This window comes from Aulonocara stuartgranti, assembly GCF_965226115.1.
Source record: "Aulonocara stuartgranti genome assembly, chromosome: 6".
Classification (NCBI taxonomy): domain Eukaryota; kingdom Metazoa; phylum Chordata; class Actinopteri; order Cichliformes; family Cichlidae; genus Aulonocara; species Aulonocara stuartgranti.
The window spans coordinates 10,801,647-10,822,676 of NC_138944.1; the positions used below are offsets into that span (position 1 = coordinate 10,801,647).

The 21,030-nt window shown below is 38.3% G+C and overlaps 2 protein-coding genes across 2 annotated transcripts in view; both read left to right on the forward strand.

The window, feature by feature from the left end:
• Nucleotides 1–10,960: 10,960 nt before the first annotated feature.
• LOC309709237 (GTPase IMAP family member 9-like) lies at nucleotides 10,961–13,370 on the forward strand. The gene is made up of 3 exons (XM_082537795.1): nucleotides 10,961–11,048; nucleotides 11,247–11,360; nucleotides 12,072–13,370. The coding sequence occupies exons 2-3, from the start codon at nucleotides 11,267–11,269 to the stop codon at nucleotides 12,896–12,898; spliced, it is 921 nt and encodes a 306-aa protein (XP_082393921.1). The 5' UTR covers nucleotides 10,961–11,048; nucleotides 11,247–11,266; the 3' UTR covers nucleotides 12,899–13,370.
• Nucleotides 13,371–13,700: 330 nt separating this feature from the next.
• The window catches only part of LOC309709379 (claudin-4-like), a 39,436-nt gene continuing 32,106 nt past the window's right edge, over nucleotides 13,701–21,030 (forward strand). The window contains exon 1 of the mRNA XM_082537972.1: nucleotides 13,701–13,748. The gene's annotated coding sequence lies outside the window, so the exon portion shown is untranslated. The remainder of the gene's footprint in view (nucleotides 13,749–21,030) is intronic.

Below are 21,030 nucleotides of genomic sequence, written 5' to 3' on the forward strand. Positions count from 1 at the left end.
ATGTACTTGAAATGTTTTTGAAATAAAATATTTTTTAATATTATAGTGTGTTCTTTTTTTCTTTCTGAGTATGGACAAAGTAGGAGGAGGTTGAGTCAGTACTTTGACTATTTGATTATTGTATGACTATTGCATAACCTATATTCAGAAATCTATTAGATGGCAACTCTTTTTCCTCACCCACGCTTGTTTTCGCTTCCTGTGAGTCTCTGTGTGTGTAATACTGGATTCGTGATTGCCAGCAGTCCACAATCTGAATCCCACACATCCCAAACAACCAGCTTAAAGGTTTCCAGTTGGCATACACTTTCCTCATCCTACATCATACCCTATAAATTATTCCTAATATAAACCTACCACTCAAGGGCTTCTATGAACTCAACTATTTAGCTTTCACTTGCATGGTTGTTCTTCATTTTTTATATTTTGAAGCTGAAGAAGTCTCCCTTCAAACAACAGGCTTTGAGTCACAGATTCCAAGTGTTTTTTTAAAGAAGCAATACATGACACATTTTGCTAGCTTGATGCCAATAAGAAAGCAACCTTGCAAAGATTTATCTCTGGGTGCTTTATGTGTGCACTCGGAGAAGGCTTTTCACTTCTTATGCCGGAAATATGTGTTTCCATGGGCACTGCTTTTGAGTTTATTGAGCTGCAACTAACAGATGACTCAGGTTTTACATTCAGGTGATCCTAACCTTGCAGGGGTTTATTTTCCTGTGTGCTCATTTGTAACAAGCAAAATAAAATACTGCTTTTCATGTCCATTGATAAAAGCATTAATAACACCCTTCCAACAACATCATGTAAAAATAGTGATTGAAATGTGAACTCTCAAACTTCTTTTAATCTTGATAATCACACTAATGTTCTGTATGCGGTTTTCTCAAAAAAAAAAGAAAAAAAAAAAGAAAAAGAAAATTGGGCTCCATTCTAAAATTCGTGTTGTGAGTGTGTGAGTCATGATGCCTGAAAGCCTCAGAACAATGTCTGAACCAAAGAGAGACAGACGGTTAGACACATCTGGGAGAAACACATACAGAACAGATAAAGAGAATCAGGATATTATGGGCTAAAATGTTGATTCAGTGGGTTAATGAAATGCATAATCAAGTGACAAAATTTTTTATTGCAATGTATTCAAGCATATTGCGTTCCCCCCATCCACATTTTATTCACAACAGTGCATAGAAAACAGATCAAATGTTTCCAGCTGGTGAATGTTATGGTCTGCAGGTAGGCCAGTTCAGAACCCGGACTCTTCTAATACAAACCCATACTGTTGTAACAGAGGCAGTATGGTTTAGCGGTCTTGCTAAAATATAAATGGCTTTTCCTAAAAAAAGATGTCATCTAGATGTGAGCATATGTTGCTCTAAAACCTGCAAATACCTTTCAGCACCTTTCATTCTAGATGTATGAATGACCAATCTTATAGACATTAATGCCCCCCCCCATAAATTTAGAGATGGATTTCAAATTTTGATGCATATGACCAGTTTGCCTCATCTTCCACTTTGCCTCAGTCCATTTAAAATTAGCTTTGGCCATGAGAGACTGCGGCATTCTGAATCAGATTCACATGTTGCTTCTTCTTTTCACAATTAAAGCTTTACCCTGTATTTGTGGATGGCACGTCAAACTGTCTTCACAGATGATGCTGTGACCATACAGCGATTACCATGACAGAATCATGCCTGTTTTTACTACAGTTTTAACCGAGGGAGTGAAGATCACAGGTATCCAACAGTGATTTATGGTCTTGTCCTCAGCGCACAGAGATTTCTCCAGATTCTGAGAATCTATTTCTGAGAATTTGATGACATCATGTATTGTAGATGACTAAATACTGAAAGAAAGATATTAAAAGACTTCACAATGTTACATTAAGGAAATTGTTTCACAATTTATAAACACAAATTGATGAACCACTACTCATCTTTACTTCTGTAAAACTGCCTCTTCAGTCTCCAACCTTTTCTTGACCCTCCCAATTTTTTGTCTAAAATGTCCAAAATGAGCTAATATTTCCAGGCAATAATAAAATGTCTCAGTTTAATCATTTAATATGTTTTACTGTGAGTAAAATGTAGGTTTATGAGACACGCATGTCGTCATTTTCACAGCTTACGAAGCTGCAAGTTAAATTCTTTAACTGCTTGTTGAAAGGTACTACCACCAGAGAATAGTGTATCATTTTCATCACCTATATTTAAAAAAAAATATATGTATATTTACAAATGACTGTTTGCTTAAAACCTGACTCCTGTTTTTATTTATTTTTGTTTGTTCTTTTATTTTGCAGTTGTGAGGCTGTGGCTCAGGAGATAAAGCTGGTTGTATTGCACTGAACGGTTGGAGCCCCTGCTTTTCCAACCCACGTGTCAAAGTGTCCTTGGGCAAGATGACAGGTAAAAAGCGTAGGATAAAGCGCTGTGTGACTGGGTGGATGCAGGTTGTAGTCTAAACCTGCAGTCCACCTTTCATTTTATTTATTTTGTACAGAGGTAACCATTTACTACCTGAAATTCTCATTATATTTTTCAATGACGTTTCTCTGACTTCTGATCTAAGTGGCCATCATTGCCCCTACACTCCTTTACTGCTAAACAGATAAGTAGTCAATGTAGATTATGTATTATGACTGCAGGACAAGATAATCCAATAGCTCCACGTGTTAATTCACCTGGATTAGGCCATGGTTATCTATCCACACACACACACACACACACACACACACACACACACACACACACACACACACACACACACACACACACACACACACACAATATACTACACTACAGGAAATGACAACATCAACATCAAGAAGTTAACAAAAAAGTGAATCATCAGTGAAAAAATACATTGATCACAAACTCAACATTACACTATTCAACACACAATTCAAAATATCACTAGTATTTCTGCACAAGGTATATGACAGAAAATACCGTAAGCCTAATGTTTACATAAAATTACATCATATATATATAATAGGGGAAAAACTCTTGTCTGTTGTTAGGAGTTGGTAAAATGTATATGCCTTGAAAGACAACCAACATCATGATCAACTCAAATGAAATTACTTTTATGTTCAGAAATTTTAAATCTCAGTTTCTCTGCATATGCTAAACCACATGGGCATTTCAAAGATAGACTGATATACTGATAATAAAAATCTTATCTTTTACTTTTGCAAGAATATCTTTGAGAGCATGTAACACCAGTGAATCAGTGAAATAAACATTTTGTGAAAAGAAATACATTATATAGAAATCTTTAAAATAATCTTTCATTAACATTGATTGATTGCTTCTAATGTCAGGTTGTGTTTTTGCAGTGAAGCAGTCACGTGCTGTGAACTTCATATTGCAAGAAACTCTGGCAATTTCCACTCCTGCTTGGGTCCCAGTGACTTTACTGCACGTGGAGTGATACTTTTTTGTTGTTGTATAGCCATCATTACACACATAAAGACATGCACACACACAAACACTTATCTGAACAGATGCTCCTGTCCCTACACGTGAGGAGCATTGACATATGTTCCTGTTGTTCTCTCTGTTCTCTGACACACACATAGACATACAAATGGGCACACGCACAAATAAGTTAACTGCTTGCTTAAGTGCATGGACTGCTGAAACGTGATGTTGTTTTTCTACTCAGCCTTGTCCTCCACATTTCTTATTCTACTCAGGGCAGCTCACAATCACAAGTCCCCATTTCTACAATGTGGATCCATTTTGTTATTCTCACATTTTTACATTCCCCCCAAAAAGCTTTACAGGAAATGTATTATTATTGCGTGAATTATTTTAGGGTCTACCTTGCAATATAAACTGCCTTGATGTGACTGTTGTGTTGATTTGGTGCTGTATAAATAAAATTGAATTAAAATTGCTGCTCCTTTTTGAACATGGACGTTATTTGGAGTTGTGGTTGCTCGCTTTCCTTTTGTTTGCTTTGTTCATTTGTCTCTTTTAATTCTATTTTTTTTTATACTTTTTCAACATGTTCAAAATAAAGATTCAATCAATCAATCAAAATTGAAACAAAGAACTGAATGTAACTCAGTAAAGGAGAGGCGTTGTTTTATTAGCATAGAGCCAATTTAAGGTTAATTTAAAACTGGAAGTGAGAAGCTTTGGGTTAGTAGCTCATGGGGAAAATGGGTTGATACTCCTTTTTGTTCAGCTTCGCAGCACAACTTATAAATGTACTTTTAATCATCTTTTTCTATTTCACTGATGTTTTAAGGTGTTTTGCTGAGCGCTTCAACACCTAAACCCTGAATAGGAATAGAAAATATGCAGGCTGCAAAGCCCATTTATGCTTTTGTAGCTTATATATACATTCGTGTAATGTATGATTTCTGCTCTCCTTAGAATAGAATAGAATAGAATAGAATAGAATAGAATAGTCCTGTATTGTATTTTACATTTATAACGAGCTATATAGGTTCGGACCTTAAGAACCACTATTATCAGACATGAGGTGGAAATGTAAGGCTGTCTACACCTTATGCATGGGGGACTGTGTTTGTCAACAGTCTAATCAGCTGTTAATTCACAGCAGCTAAAGCAACATCATGTCATGGAGATAAGGATGGAGACAGCCTGGCAGCTTGTCACGCAATTACATGGAAGAGAAACATAATGTTAACACTGAAACAAGCGAAAACATTCACACAGACACTCATTGCCTCTCTTCTCTGTTCAGTTCTTCTGGATTAGCGTCTCAACTTCTCAACTCAACAGCCGCAATATTAGATGTTAATTTTTCTGTTTTAAAATTTTTCAGTTATCAGACAGATTATTGTGCTCTGAAAGTTATTCAGCAGCTGTTGCCAACAAAATCTCTCTCTCTCACTCTCTTGGTCTTTCAGGACACACACACACACACACACACACACACACACACACACACACACACACACAGATGTAATAATGTAGAATAAAAAAAAAGCTGGATGGGGGATCTCCACCCCCATGCTTTGTCTCCAATTCAGTTTTCAAATGACACCTAGACCCCTGGTACTATATATGTTGCAATGCTTTCTAATGCTCACTAGAGGGAGGGCTGTGCACATAGTTGCATTCTTTTTTAAAGGTCAATTTTTAATGGAATCAAATTCAGGAGAAATACCTAGCTTTTGAACCAGCCAAGAACACACAGATGAGCTACCTTTTGTTATGTTTTACGACAAGGGGCCAAAATACATTTCTAATGGTCCAGAGAGAAAGTAATGAAAGAAGACTGCAAAGAAAAGTGCTGCATGACAATAGACTACAAGAGATCAGAAGAAAATTGAAGATGAGAGCACAAAGGCTGATGATGATCAGAAGAAGAAGAGATGATCTTAGTACTTGGTGTAAAAAACATGTGACATGTAGTGAGTTTAATGTGACATCTGCTTAAACCTTTAGTGTCTCACTGTAATCCATGCGATTTTTAGATAGTTTGAGCGCATAAGATTTTTGTGCATGGACTTGGTCGATACCCAACATCATTGTTCTGTTCTGTGGATGAGAGACGATGAGAAAAGAAAGTCCAAGGGTGCATTTAACCTTCAGATTGTTGCATCCATCTCCATGAAGAATTGTTTGGAGAGTTCCGGTAAAGACAAAATGGGAGCTGAGAGAAGCGGTATTTGAGATTATCATAGGCATCTTGTGCCATGGTGGTGCACTGGAACTGAAACCAGGTGAGATAAGTTGGGTTAGGAGCAAGAAATTCTACTGAAGTCACAGATAAATCTGTGTTAAAAGATAACAAAGCCAAGGAACCATTACAAGTGTTTGCAGTTTTCTGGAATAGGTCAGTTCATTACTTCTTGTACTTAAGACTAGTTGGAATGGAAATGTCCCTTTTCGCCAAGAAAGGAGACCTTCTCTGCATGAAACTCACATTCATCAACCTTCACGAGCAGCTTGTTCTCTAGTAATCTTTGCAAAACTAACCTTACATGATCTTCATGATGACTAAGGAACTGGGAGAGGATCAGGATGTCATCCAGATACACGATCACAAAATGATTTCTGAAATCTCGCAGGACTTTGTTACCAGGAGCTGAAAAACAGCGGGTGCATTAGTTAGTCCAAAGGGCATTACCAGATACTCAAAGTGTCCAAGGTGAGGGTTGAAGGCTATCTTTCACTCGTCCCCCTCTCTAATCCTTACCAGGTGGTAGGCATTGCAGAGATCCAATTTGCTGAAAATGGTTGCGCCCTGTAACGACTTTCAAGCATAGGAAAGACGTGGCAAAGGGTACTTATTTTTCAGAGTAAACATGTTTAATCCTTAAAAATCTATGCAGTGCTGAAGGGACTTAACTTTCTTTTCCACAAAGAAAAAAACAGCACAGAGATGAGAGGAAGATGGCTAAAAGAAACCTTCGGCCAGAGAGTCTGTTATGTATTTTTTCATCATCTCATGTTTGGGCTTTGACAAACTCTACAGCTTACATGTGGGAAGCAATCACTGTTTTCTGCAGTAATTGGTGGTGTGCTAGATAACAGGTCAACAGCACAGTCATAGGGTCGATGTGGATGGAAAAACAAGGCAAGATCCTTACAAAAAACTGTGGATGTGAAAGTGGGTGAGACATTAGGTGGGTGGGGCTTGTACCGTGAAGGTACAGGAAGATAAGCTGGGGACTGCTGATCTTAAACAGTTTTTGTGACAAATCCGACGTCACCCTGACACACACTTCTTTTTCCGATCGAGGTAAAGGCAGTGCATTTTTAGCCAGGGGGGGGGATGTGCTTTAAACACAAATCTTATTTCTTCAGTATGTTTGCTAAGAGTGTGAGTGAGACTGGTTTTGGCATTGTGCGTTATATCCAGCAGTCTATTTACATCCAAGGCAGTGAATTTCAGAATCTTGGAAAGTGTTATGTGTAGCTACAGGTGGACTCAGAGAGCAAAACACAGATAAATCTGTGTTAAAAGATAACAAAGCCAAGGAACCATTACAAGTGTTTGTGGTTTTCTGGAATAGGTCAGTTCATTACTTCTTGTACTTAAGACTAGTTGGAACGGAAATGTCCCTTTTCGCCAAGAAAGGAGACCTTCTCTGCATGAAACTCACATTCATCAACCTTCACGAGCAGCTTGTTTTCTAGTAATCTTTGCAAAACTAACCTTACATGATCTTCATGATGACTAAGGAACTGGGAGAGGATCAGGATGTCATCCAGATACACGATCACAAAATGATTTCTGAAATCTCGCAGGACTTTGTTACCAGGAGCTGAAAAACAGCAGGTGCATTAGTTAGTCCAAAGGGCATTACCAGATACTCAAAGTGTCCAAGGTGAGGGTTGAAGGCTATCTTTCACTCATCCCCCTCTCTAATCCTTACCAGGTGGTAGGCATTGCAGAGATCCAATTTGCTGAAAATGGTTGTACCCTGTAACGACTCTCTCTTTTTTCTTTTCCACAAAGAAAAAAAACAGCACAGAGATGAGAGGAAGACGGCTAAAAGAAACCTTCAGCCAGAGAGTCTGTTATGTACTTTTTCATCATCTCACGTTTGGGCTTTGACAAACTCTACAGCTTACATGTGGGAAGTGGTGCGCTGGGTAACAGGTCAATAGCACAGTCATAGGGTCGGTGTGGAAGGAAAGACAAGATAAGATCCTCATGAAAAACTTCTGCTAAATCCTGGTACACAGGGGGCGTGGATGAGACATTAGGTGGGTGTTGTGAATTTTAGCACTACGGTTAGCATTTACAGGATATTGTTTTTGATGATATTATACAAAGGACCCTGTTTCTGCAATGCCCTTTGTTTGAACTTCATCTCCTCTTGCTGCGACCCCACGGCATTTCCTTTGGCCTGCTGGTCTGGAAAATCCAACAGTTCATCTATATGTAAAGAAGGCACTTAAACTGGAACAGGCATAGCTGCATTGATCCGCCGTGGGACAGTGCATTCCTCAGTGCAGCCTGCTAAAGATCACACACCATTGATTATGTGCCTTTAGGTATATATGGTTAAACATTTCCTAATGCAAATAACTACATGTAGTATTCTACCATGTGCAAACTTATATCACTAAAGGATTCTAAATGTCTAGTGTTTAATGGACCTGTCAAAAGTATGTTGAGATTATAGAAGGCCCCTTTCAGAGTTAGGGGGAACTTCCTTATATGGTTTTTGTGTCAGAACTCAGGATGTAGGATCTCTGTAAGATTTATTGGTCTTGTGAGTGCATCTTTATTGCCCTTGCTGAACAAAGGATTTCAACTGTCAGGACGCCACCCCACTCAGTGGGCAGGGTCTGAAACTGAAACTTGTTGTCTGCCTATAAAACTGTTGCACAGAGAATAAACTTTGAGTCAGTTTGGAATCACAATCTAGAACAGTCTCCGCGTCTTCTTGTTCTTCCAAACTGCTCCCGGTACTCCGGCCGGTACCGTGATTAACCGTTGATCATGCATGAGAATATTTTAATTTTGTTATATGTTAAAGGATGAACTCTGCTTATTGGTGCCCACGCCTTAGGAGGAAACTCGATCTACGGATGACGGAGATTTCTTTCAGTGGGTGGTGCTTGTACAGTGAAGGTACAGGAAGGTAAGTTGGGGGCTGCGGATCTTAAACAGTTTTCATGACAAAACCAACTTCACCCTGGCACACAATTCTTTTACCAATCGAGGTATAGGGTGTGAGTTTGTAGCCGGGGTGACGGAGTATAACTGGAGTAATTGGGGCTTAAATACAAATCATATTTTTTCAGTGTGTTTCGTAAGAGTTCGAATGAGACTGGTTTGAGCTTTGTGTGTGATATCCGGCAGTCTATTTACATCCAAGGCGGTGAATTGCAAAACCTTGGGAAGGGGTTTGGGAGGAATTTTGCACGATTGTGCCGGCGTTTAATAAAATAAGTTTTACTCAGAACTATAATCAATAAGTAGTTGGAGGGTGAAGGGAATCAAGTTTAGAGGGGATCAGTTTAGAGAGGATCTTTTTCATTTCCTGTCAGTATCCCCACCGTTACTGACGAGCAGTCTCTTTTGGCCACTTGGGGCAAGTGTTAATAAAATGGCGCAGGAGCACAGTACAAGCACTCACCCACAGCCAACCTCTTTCTTTGTTTGATGAGGGAGACACAGGTGCATCTGATTTGCATGGGCTGAGTTCTGTCCTCCTACATTCCACTTTCCCAGTTTGCCGCCTTGGAAAACAAGAAGAGCCCAGGGCATTCTGGGAAAGAGAGTTTTGCTTTCTCAGATTTTCTTGTACATTATATTATATATAAGAATATCTATGAATTATTGTGTCTAAAAGTTGTCATTTCCCTATTATCTTTTTGTAAATCCTGCAGAAAGAAAATAAGACCAGCTGTTATGTTTAAAAGCAACTTGTAGATACTCACCAACCAGCTTGTCACATCCATAGGAGTCAGGGTAAAAAAGGTCAACCTATTTTTTCTTTAAATTATTGTTTTATTAAATTTAATAAGCAAAATGATTTTGTTTTAATGAATTTCTGATGTTTTGTGGATAAAGCACACATACAAACACACTAAAACAGTGTTCACTTAAACATTATTATTATTCTCATCACTGGCTGGCTTCTTCATTACTTAGGCTGCTCAGCTGGTGATTCCTCATTGGTTATTGTTTTCAGTGTAACAGTGGATGTGTTCTGCCTTTTAGAAAAGAATCTGTTGACCTAACAACTTATTGCATGCCCGAGAAAGTACTTGCACAGGTTAAATATTTTACCAGAAAATGTATTTTATTGATACGTTTTTATTGATACTTTTCGTATCTTGTCTTGTCTTTGAGAGTTGGCTGAAATAACAGCAGCACAAACATTTATCCAAGCATGCATTTTACTTGTCCTACTCACACTCTGTGGACACACTGCTCACTGTCAAAATAAATACAAAGGTAAGTGGCACAGAAACTTGTGTAACTGGTTTGTCATGAATACTTGAACATGGAAAGACATTAAAAATAGCTTAGTGTTGTACTTTTCCTCGTTCATCCAGCAAATCTGTTTTCCGGAGTCAGGCTAATGGTTCTGAATTTGAAATCATACTTGTATGTAATTTTAAACTTTTTTCCTCTGGTTATAGAACCATGTTTGTAGCATGACTTCACTGAATTCGAGGAACTGATGTTGGATTTTAATGTGACCTAGTTTTCAAAAAAAAAAGTTGAACGTTTTCTTTTCTTTCGTATTCTTCACACGTGGTTGCAGTGCTTTACTGACAGAAAGTGTAGTTGGTTTTTTTGAAAGAACTAACTGTGGAAACTGTTGACAAAGTGTGAAATAAATAAATAAATGAAATAAATGAAATGAAACGTTGTTTCTTAAGGTTGAAACAAGTTTAAACATTCAAAAAAGATCTAAGAATAAATTAAGAAATAGTTTTCAGTAATCACTACTTGAATTACTAGTGTGTTAATATTCAAATAAAATAAAAATGCTGGTGTTTTCTCTGTTGGTGCAGGGGTTTATTTGATTCAACAGTTTCTCTGTGTTTAATTGTGCAAAAAATAAAATCATTGTTTAAATAAAAAAGGCTGATTTTCATTTTATTTCTGATGACTTCTTGTTCTAAGATAATTTATATATTTACTTACCTACTGAATGCTTGCCTATTTTGCTGGTGTTCTATAGTCACTATCAATTATGTGAGACAAACTAGGTTATAAAAGGGTATTTGTGAAAAAAAAAATGTAATTACCCACAAACCTGCTCTTCACATCTGTATTAATCAAGTTATAGAGGTCAACGTATTTTTTTCTTTAAATGACTGTATTTTTTTTTTTATTTCATATGCAAAACTATTTTTGTTTCAATGCATTCATTTTCTGGAGAAAGCAGACCTACCGTCACACATTTTTCACTTGAACATGATGCTATTCCTCTTGTCACCACTGGCTGGTGCTGCTCAGCCGACCATTCCGCATTGGTTTAAGTATTGTTTTCCTTGGAAATGCAAAGTGGGCGTGTCCTGTCTGCTTTGAAAGATTCTAGTGACCCAGCAGTTTACTGTACACAAGAGAAAGTCCTTGCACAGGTACGTTCAAAATAGAACCTTTAAATCTTTCAATAGAAGACGAATTTTATTGATAGAGTTTCTATAAAAAGTCTACATGCCCCCAATTTGGGGCATGATTTATTCAACATATATTCTCAGTGTAGTTCAATATTTACCTGCGATCTGATTAGAAAGACTTTCCTTTAATGCTTTTCCTTTTTTCGTTTCTATGTAAAGGTTTTTGCTAGTTTACTAAAATGTTGGCAGCAAAAGCTTGGATCCAAGGATGCATCCTGCTGGTGTTACTGACATTATGTGGACAAACTGCTGACTGCCAAAATCAATACAGAGGTAAGCTGACTAAGAACTTGTACAGCCAGTTTGTTATAAATACATAAACATAACAAGTGTTCACCTGTGTTGTAGTATAAATGACTTAATTTGAAGAAGATTTGTTTTTAGGGTGGCTGTAGCTCAGGTGGTAGAGCAGGTCATCTACTGATCGGAAGGTTGGTGGTTCGATTCCCGGCTTCCCCTAGTCTGCATGCCAAATATCCTTGGGCAAGATACTAACCCGAAATTGCTCTCCGATGCATTCATCGGAGTGTGAATGTCAGTTGTGCTTGTGTGAATGGGTGAATGCACAAGTTGTGTAAAGTGCTTTGAGTGCTCAGAAGAGTGGAAAAGCGCTATATAAGAACCAGTCCATTTACCATTTAATATATTTCATTGTGTTTATTTAAATATATTTTTAATCAATACATATGAACAACTAACCTAGTGTTGGACTTTGTCTTGTTCAGACAACATATCTGTTTTTGGAGTCGTTTTTTTTTTTCAGTGAACATCTACAACAACTTCTATTTAAGTGGTCACCAGCATATAAAAGCTGCAAGTACGAGACTACAGAATCACTAGTGTCAGTGAAACTACCTGAAAAGTCACCTGCTTCAGCTGTATCGGAACCTTTTCTCACTTTACCCTAAAACATGGTTTTAAAAAGTCATGTTAGTCATGCACACTCCTTCAAATAATTCAAATGCTATCATTAATTTTCCACAGGCTCTAAAAATCATGAAGAACTGAGACTCATCCTGGTTGGTAAAACAGGATCAGGAAAGAGTGCGTCTGGAAACACCATTCTGGGGAATACAAACGCTTTCAAAGAGGGCATGTCACCTGAGTCTGTTACTGACGGCTGTCTCAGAAAAGAGGTAGAAAAAGGTGGAAGAAAAATTGTTGTGATTGACACTCCAGGGCTGTTTGACACAAGCAAAACACAAGATGAGGTGAAAGCAAAAATTGAAGAGTGCATTGAACAGTCAGTTCCTGGACCACATGCTTTCCTTTTAGTCATCAGCCTGAAGTCAAGGTTCACACAAGAGGAACAGGATGCTGTGAAGTGGATTGAAGAAAACTTTGGTTCAGATGCTTCCATATACACCATAGTTCTGTTTACACATGGTGACCTGCTGCAGGATAAATCAGTGGAAGACTATGTAAAAGAAAGTAAACATCTACACAGACTGATAAACCAGTGTGGAGGAAGGTACCATTCACTCATCAATAATCAGAAAGAAAGCGGAAAACAGGTCAAAAATCTTCTAGATAAAATAGAGGAAATGGTGGAATTGAATGGAGGAAGTCACTACACCAATGAGATGTATGAGACAGCCCAGAAGAGGCTTGAAGAAAAAAGGAGGGAGGAAAAGCAAAGAAAAAGGGAAGAAGAGGAGAGGATCAAATTAAACAAGTGGTGTAAAATGCTTGGTATCGCTTCCGTGGGATTATTTGGTGCAGGAGCATACTTTTCATCATATGCTCTCATGGCAATAGGGGGAGCACTTGGATATTCTCAGTTAAATTGCACAATGGGAATGTTTACTTAAGTGTGGGAGATAGGACCACTAAACCTACACCACTCCTCCAGCAAAGAAAAAAATAAGTCAGGCATCCAGTGATGGTTGTACTTTTTATTATATAATACTGTGGTGCCATTTCTGACCAATCACTTGGCAGGGTTTTCTGTTACATAAAACTGACTACTTAAAAAAACAAATACTTTGTAGTCTGTTCATATAGCATATTTATTTTACTCTACTGAGTCATTTATATGATCCTTAGTATAACTCAACTTCTATCATCTTCTGTCATATAGACAGAGGAACTTGGAAATTAAAAACAAGATCCAGAAGTGAGTTTAGAAATAGTTTTCAGCAATCACTACTTGAACTACTACTTTGTTAATTTTAAAATAAGATGAAAATGTGCATGCTTTCTCTGTTAAGGGCAGGGGTTTGTTTATTCAAAGGTTTCTCAGTGTATAATTTTGCAACAATAAAATAAATGTTTAAATTATAATGGCTGGTTTTCTTTTTCATACTTAATCCTCCTCAGTCAGTCATTCCTCATTGGTTTAAGTAGTGTTTTTCAGTGAAATGAATGTGTTTCCTGAAAGAAGCTGCTGACCTAACAGCTACTGGACACCTGAGGAAGCACTTGGACGGGTACTTTCAAAATAAAACATTTAAATATTTTGATAGGTGATTCTTGCACTGAAACGGAATTCAACACTTGATTCAAAACTGTTGAAGCTAGCGTTGATACAAACCTATCACCTTCCTGCTGCTGCTGCTTCATATTAAAAGATTCACAGCGCCAAACAAGCTGAAGGCTTTTTTGTGAAGTGCGGACAGAACTCGTTAGGAACTTTTGCAAAAGTGGTGCAAATTAACAGAGGTATGTGGCAACCTGCCGAAACACTTGTTTTATAACGTCTCTACACCATTAGTGAGTTAAAAGTGCCTGGTGTTATGTTCGTAAGGCTCCTGGCTGTGTTGCACAGCTCTTAGAAATAGATGTACGTCGTCTTTAGTGGTAACACTGAGCTGAGCGCTTCAACACCTAAACCCTGAATAGAAATAGAAAACATGCAGGCTGCTATGCTTTTGTAGCTTACATATTTATTTGTGTACTTTAGTTGTTAAAGGTACTTTCTCTTATAGTATGATTTCTGCTCTCCTTAGAAAAGAATAGAATAGAATAAAATAGAATAGAATAGGCCTGTATTGTATTTTACATTTACAATGAGCTATATAGGTTCGGACCTTAAGAACCACTATTATCAGACATGAGGTGGAAATGTAAGGCTGTCTACACCTTATGCATGGGGGACTGTGTTTGTCAACAGTCTAATCGGCTGTTAATTCACAGCAGCTAAAGCAACATCATGTCATGGAGATAAGGATGGAAACAGCCTGGCAGCTTGTCACACAATTACATGGAAGAGAAACATAATGCTAACAATTAAACAAGTGAAAACATTCACACAGACACTCATTGCCTCTCTTCTCTGTTCAGTTCTTTTGGATTAGCTTCTCAACTTAACAGCCGCATTATTAGACGTTCTCCTTATCTTTCCTCATGTTGTGCTTTTTCCATTGTTATACCTCTCTGACCTGTCTTCCCCATGTGATGTTTTGTGTAATGTATGTATGGTCGGAAGGGTAAGATGGCGCTGGCACGGCTGGCAACCTTAACCCAATTTCCCTCGGAATGAATAAAGTATTATCAATCAATTTTTCTGTTTTAAACATTTTCAGTTATTATACAGATTATTGGGCTCTTAAAGTTATTTAGCAACAAAATCTCTCTTGGTCTTTCAGGACACACACACACACACACACACACACACACACACACACACACACACACACACACACAGATGTAATATCTAGAACAATAAAAAAAAAATCTGGATGGGGGATCTCCACCCCCATGCTTTGTCTCCAATTCAGTTTTCAAATGACACCTATACCCCTGGTACTATATATGTTGCAATGCTTTCTAATGCTCACTAGAGGGAGGGCTGTGCACATAGTTGCATTCTTTTTTAAAGGTCAGTTTTTAATGGAATCAAAATCAGGAGAAATACCTAGCTTTTTAACCAGCCAAGAACACACAGATGTTTTGTTATGTTTTATAACAAGGGGGCAAAATACATTTCTAATGGTCCAGAGAGAAAGTAATGAAAGAAGACTGCAAAGAAAAGTGCTGCATGACAATAGACTACAAGAGATCAGAAGAAAATTGAAGATGAGAGCACAAAGGCTGATGATGATCAGAAGAAGAAGAGATTTACTTGGTGTAAAAAACACGTGACATGTAGTGAGTTTAATGTGACATCTGCGTTAACCTTTAGTGTCTCACTATAATCCATGCAATTTTTAGATAGTTTGAGCGCATAAGATTTTTGTGCATGGACTTGGTCGATACCCAACATCATTGTTCTGTTCTATGCATGAGAGGTGATGAGAAAAGAAAGTCCAAGGGTGCATTTAACCTTCAGATTGTTGCATCCATCTCCATGAAGAATTGTTTGGAGAGTTCCGGTAAAGACAAAATGGGAGCTGAGAGAAGCGGTGTTTGAGATTATCATAGGCATCTTGTGCCATGGTGGTGCACTGGAACTGAAACCAGGTGAGATAAGTTGGGTTAGGAGCAAGAAATTCTACTGAAGTCACAGATAAATCTGTGTTAAAAGATAACAAAGCCAAGGAACCATTACAAGTGTTTGCAGTTTTCTGGAATAGGTCAGTTCATTACTTCTTGTACTTAAGACTAGTTGGAACGGAAATGTCCCTTTTCGCCAAGAAAGGAGACCTTCTCTGCATGAAACTCACATTCATCAACCTTCACGAGCAGCTTGTTCTCTAGTAATCTTTGCAAAACTAACCTTACATGATCTTCATGATGACTAAGGAACTGGGAGAGGATCAGGATGTCATCCAGATACACGATCACAAAATGATTTCTGAAATCTCGCAGGACTTTGTTACCAGGAGCTGAAAAACAGCGGGTGCATTAGTTAGTCCAAAGGGCATTACCAGATACTCAAAGTGTCCAAGGTGAGGGTTGAAGGCTATCTTTCACTCGTCCCCCTCTCTAATCCTTACCAGGTGGTAGGCATTGCAGAGATCCAATTTGCTGAAAATGGTTGTACCCTGTAACGACTCTCAAGCATAGGAAAGACGTGGCAAAGGGTACTTATTTTTCACAGTAATCATGTTTAATCCTCAAAAATCTATGCAGTGCTGAAGGGACTTAACTTTCTTTTCCACAAAGAAAAAAACAGCACAGAGATGAGAGGAAGATGGCTAAAAGAAACCTTCGGCCAGAGAGTCTGTTATGTATTTTTTCATCATCTCATGTTTGGGCTTTGACAAACTCTACAGCTTACATGTGGGAAGCAATCACTGTTTTCTGCAGTAATTGGTGGTGTGCTAGATAACAGGTCAACAGCACAGTCATAGGGTCGATGTGGATGGAAAAACAAGGCAAGATCCTTACAAAAAACTGTGGATGTGAAAGTGGATGAGACATTAGGTGGGTGGGGCTTGTACCGTGAAGGTACAGGAAGATAAGCTGGGGACTGCTGATCTTAAACAGTTTTTGTGACAAATCCGACGTCACCCTGACACACACTTCTTTTTCCGATCGAGGTAAAGGCAGTGCATTTTTAGCCGGGGGGACGGACGGAGGATGTGCTTTAAACACAAATCATATTTCTTCAGTATGTTTGCTAAGAGTGTGAGTGAGACTGGTTTTGGCATTGTGCGTTATATCCAGCAGTCTATTTACATCCAAGGCAGTGAATTTCAGAATCTTGGAAAGTGTTATGTGTAGCTACAGGTGGACTCAGAGAGCAAAACACACGGAGGCACGGGGGTTTGCGAAAAACGAACACAAACAGGAATTTAACGAGAGTTAGATAACTTACTTGGTACAGTCTGACAATACAAACTCTGGGAAGTTATCAGAAGCCAGACTGGGCGGCACGGAGAGAGACTGAGAGGTATGGTGCTGGGATGTGAACTAAAACTCAAGAAAAGATGATCTCCACAGGCTCGAGTAGGCAGGCGAGCAGGTACATGGGCACTCGTGGAAAGAACAATACTCTGACACTAGACATCTGTCATGCAGCTCCTTAAGAATACTTCTGATTTTTTTTTCTCTGCCCGTTCTTTTTTTTCTCTGCCCGTTCTGTTGGTTTTTGTCTTTTGCCCTTCTCCCCCGTCCCTCTTCTCAGCTGTTTCTCTTTCCCTCTTTCTTTCTCCCCTTCTTTCCCCCAGTCAAGTCTGTCCCGTATTCAGTAAGTGAAAATAAAATAAACAATAAAAGGTGAATCAAATGGACCATTACGGCAAGGCTGGGATGGTCAGTTTGGTAAAGTAAATCCGTTGGGCATCTTTCTTTGCCTTTAGACAACAATTCTGATGGCAAAAGAGCCAAACGGGACAGGCCAAAAAAAAAAAAAAGAATACTTCTGATGAAAGTGTCTGATGTGGCTCAGTATCCAGGGTGTGTTCGGGTTGCTCTGGTGACCACGCCCTCGGGTTGGGCCATCACCATCACACCTGCATTTCATTCCAGGTAGTTACTAGAGGACTACTTCTCCCAGCATGGACGGCTGCTCCACGCCATTCCGATAGTCACCCCTTAGTGGTAACTTGGCCCCTTGAAGCTCACCTGCCTCTTTGTATGCCAGAGAATACCTTCAGTCTCCGTCTCTGCCTCTTCAGATCCTATCCCACAGACACCCTCCTCTCGAAGTCCCACGGTCTGACTCTGATTGTAAGCCTTAACATTCTAACCCTTGTCTAGTTGTGACTCTCCGTTCCCCTACACAGTATTAATTGTTTCTCCTTTCTGTTGCAGCTTCCCACAGTCCTGATTACGGCTTCCCAGGGCATTTCTGTTCCCGATTTCCTCGGCTTTAACTTAGATTTTCGTCTCCCCTGGTTGTTCCTGATCTTTTCTGTTAAACCAATAAACCTGTACATAGTTCCAGAAGATTTATATTGAGTCTGCTTTTGCGTCCCCACTGTGTGCGTGAACCTTGGTTCATGACACCAGGGTTTAATAAAATACATTTTACTCAGAACTATAATCACTAAGTGCTTGGAGGGTGAAGGGAACCAAGTTTAGAGGGGATCATTTGTGGTAAAGAAGACTCTTTTTCATTGCCTTTCAGTATCCCCACCGTTACTGATGAGCAGTCTCTCTTGGCCACATGGGGCAAGTGTTAATGAAATGGAGTATAATTTTTTCATAGTTAGATGCCTGGCTGACAACTGTTTAAAGCAAAAAACTACACACAATATTTGAAGCACATAGTGCACACTGTGGGAATTTAATACTGTGCGTAAATCCCCCCTAATATGATCCGAGCTCAGACACTAAGCGGGGCGGGGCAGCTGCTGCCTAGGAGTGCGCTGTTGGAGAAACGGAGCTAGGCAGACAGAGGAGAACTGAAGTTTGACCAGGTACCAAAGCAAATCATTCGTACTGTACAAATAATGTAAATATGACGGTGTATCACGAAAGATTGATATCAAACTGATCACTTGACCCATGTTACGTTACTTGCTCTTCAAGTAAATCAACAAATGGCGAAATGAAAAGTTGAACAACAACAATGCTGTTTCTTTAGAGAGTCTTAGCTTACATGTGTGTTTATTTCATATTTTCAGTTGTTACCCTCCACGGCTAAATAAATCGGTTTCAGTAATGCACTGAAATACAAGAATGGACATAAGGAGCTTCTTTCAAAGAAAAAACTCTGGTAGTATTTTATATATTATGCTTTGTATGTTGTTCAGTATATTTCTATGCCAAACAAGAGGAACTTCAATACACAGCAATATATTCACAGTTTACATACACTTTATAGAAAACACAAAAACATTTTTTTACTGTACATCAATTTAGAGTAAACTTGTTTTGTTTTGGATAAATAAATATTGAAATATCTTTTGAATTAGTTAAATGTCAGAATAAAGAGAGACAGAGCTGTCTATTTTTATCACTTTCATCAAATTTAGGAGTACATGTACACTAAGTTTATTGTTAATTAATAAGAAAACTCCAGACGATTCCATTCTGAGCTTAAGAAGCTTCTGATAGGTTAGTAGAGTCCATGTGAGTAAATTGGTGGCACAGCTGTGGATGCATATAAGGCAAAACACAGAGCCTGTTTCTTTGAAATGGGAAAATCAAGAATTGTCAACCAAAACACCAGGAAAAGAACTATGGAGCTCCATAAGTGTGGCTCAGTTTTGAATACAATTTGGTGCCATTTGCAATTAAGAAATACAGATAGTTTCTCTCTTTACTCTTAAAGTTAACAAATATGTTTTTATATTTATCAACCTAAAAAAATAAACATTTAGTCTGATTTGATGTTACAATTAAAAAAGTGTTTGTGTTTTGATCTGAAGAGTGTGTAAATATCTGGTTTCCACTGTATATTTGATGATGTTGGTGTTTGGCTTGATTGTCAGCACAAAGAGGGAGAGAGAGGAGCAGAGAGGGAGATGCAGAACGAGGACAGAACAGAGGTGGAACAAGAGCAGGTGAGACACACATGTTAGTCAAATGGTTGCTTACCAAAAGTATCACCGTATCATAGGTACTCATGTATCTCGTACCTAGTGTTTCTTTTTAGGTTTGCTATTTTTCAAATTCTACATTTATAAAGTTATGCAGGCTTCTTTGCACATCAAGGCTAAATAATTATATAAACTTTTCTCAATCTAAATAGTGGACTTTGGTAGAATAAAAAAAAAACAAGTGTAGTGCAGGTCTATGATGATTTTTAGTGCTACTATCATCTAGTTCTGATTCTGTCTTGGTTAAATCCTCAGTAGTCCTGATTTTGAACTGTTGTAGTCCTGTTTTAATTCTGGATCAGTTCTGGGTCTGGTTGAATTGGGGTTTAGTCCTCGTGTCTTGATACAACCCCGACTTTGTTCTGCCTTGCTGCTTAATTAAAAAACTAGTTTAAGGTGTCCTGCATATGTGATATATATTTTTCCCTATATGAAGTCATTCTTTTTTGAACAAAACTCAAAACAGAGCCTATTAATCTTTCAGTTATTTCCCACATGCATACTACCCTTTAGGGCTAAGCCCCGGGTGTTTCAAATGTCTGGCTCCGCCTCTGGTGAGCACTCGGGTCGCATCAGAGCATCGGGCTGTATAGTGTGAGACCCTGCATCGTGACCTACAAACTTCTAACCCCTGCGAGTCAATCGTACAGTTTGAGCAGAAGCTGAATAACGCAACTGAAAAAATCGCACAGTGTCTGCCCAGCTTTACGCCTTATTAGGAAAGTCCCTGCAAAGTCACTGTGAGATGCTTGCAAAAATATCCACAAAAATGTGTCATTTGAATGTCATATCATTACTCCTGATACCAACAAATGTCTGTCTTTTCAATTCTCAAACTCAGATTTATATATTTTATTAAGTTAATATATCTAATTAAATCCAGGGGCGATTCTAGGATCAGAGCTTTGGGGGTGCTGAGCACCCAGAGAGCTGCCCAGCCAGCCAAGATACACTTTACTCGTCACATCTTCCCTGTCTCTGTCAGTCCCTGCATCCTCCCTGTCCTTGTCGTCTGTTGTCCTCGTCTCCGTTATCAGTCATCATAATTTTACCATCTCTGTGCAAGTCTGCAAATGTCTTTATTAAATCATAAGATTCTTAAATTCATCAAGTCTCTCTGTGCCTGGGTCCTCGTCACAAAACATGACATCACTGTTTTGTACATTTTAACACAATTTAATCCCCACATTTGTGAAAGAAAAGCAAAACACTTTTGTCTGTAACAAAACCATCAAATCTGATAAAGGTTATTGAAATGCTGCAAAAGAAGAATGGATTGGAATAAAAAAAAAAATGCATATCCTAACCTTAATTAGTGGGGAAGAATAATGAATGATGCTCATAGTGAGTAAAAATAAACTGAGTGCATTTTTTTGGACAGAGATTCACTTTTAATGCATATGTACAATATAATACAGATGCATAAAAAACACTCCCAAAACAGAATAAATTATTACACATAAATTATTACACATAAATTATTACAATATATATATATATATATATATATATATATATATATATATATATATATATATATATATATATATATATAAATGGAGGCAACTTTG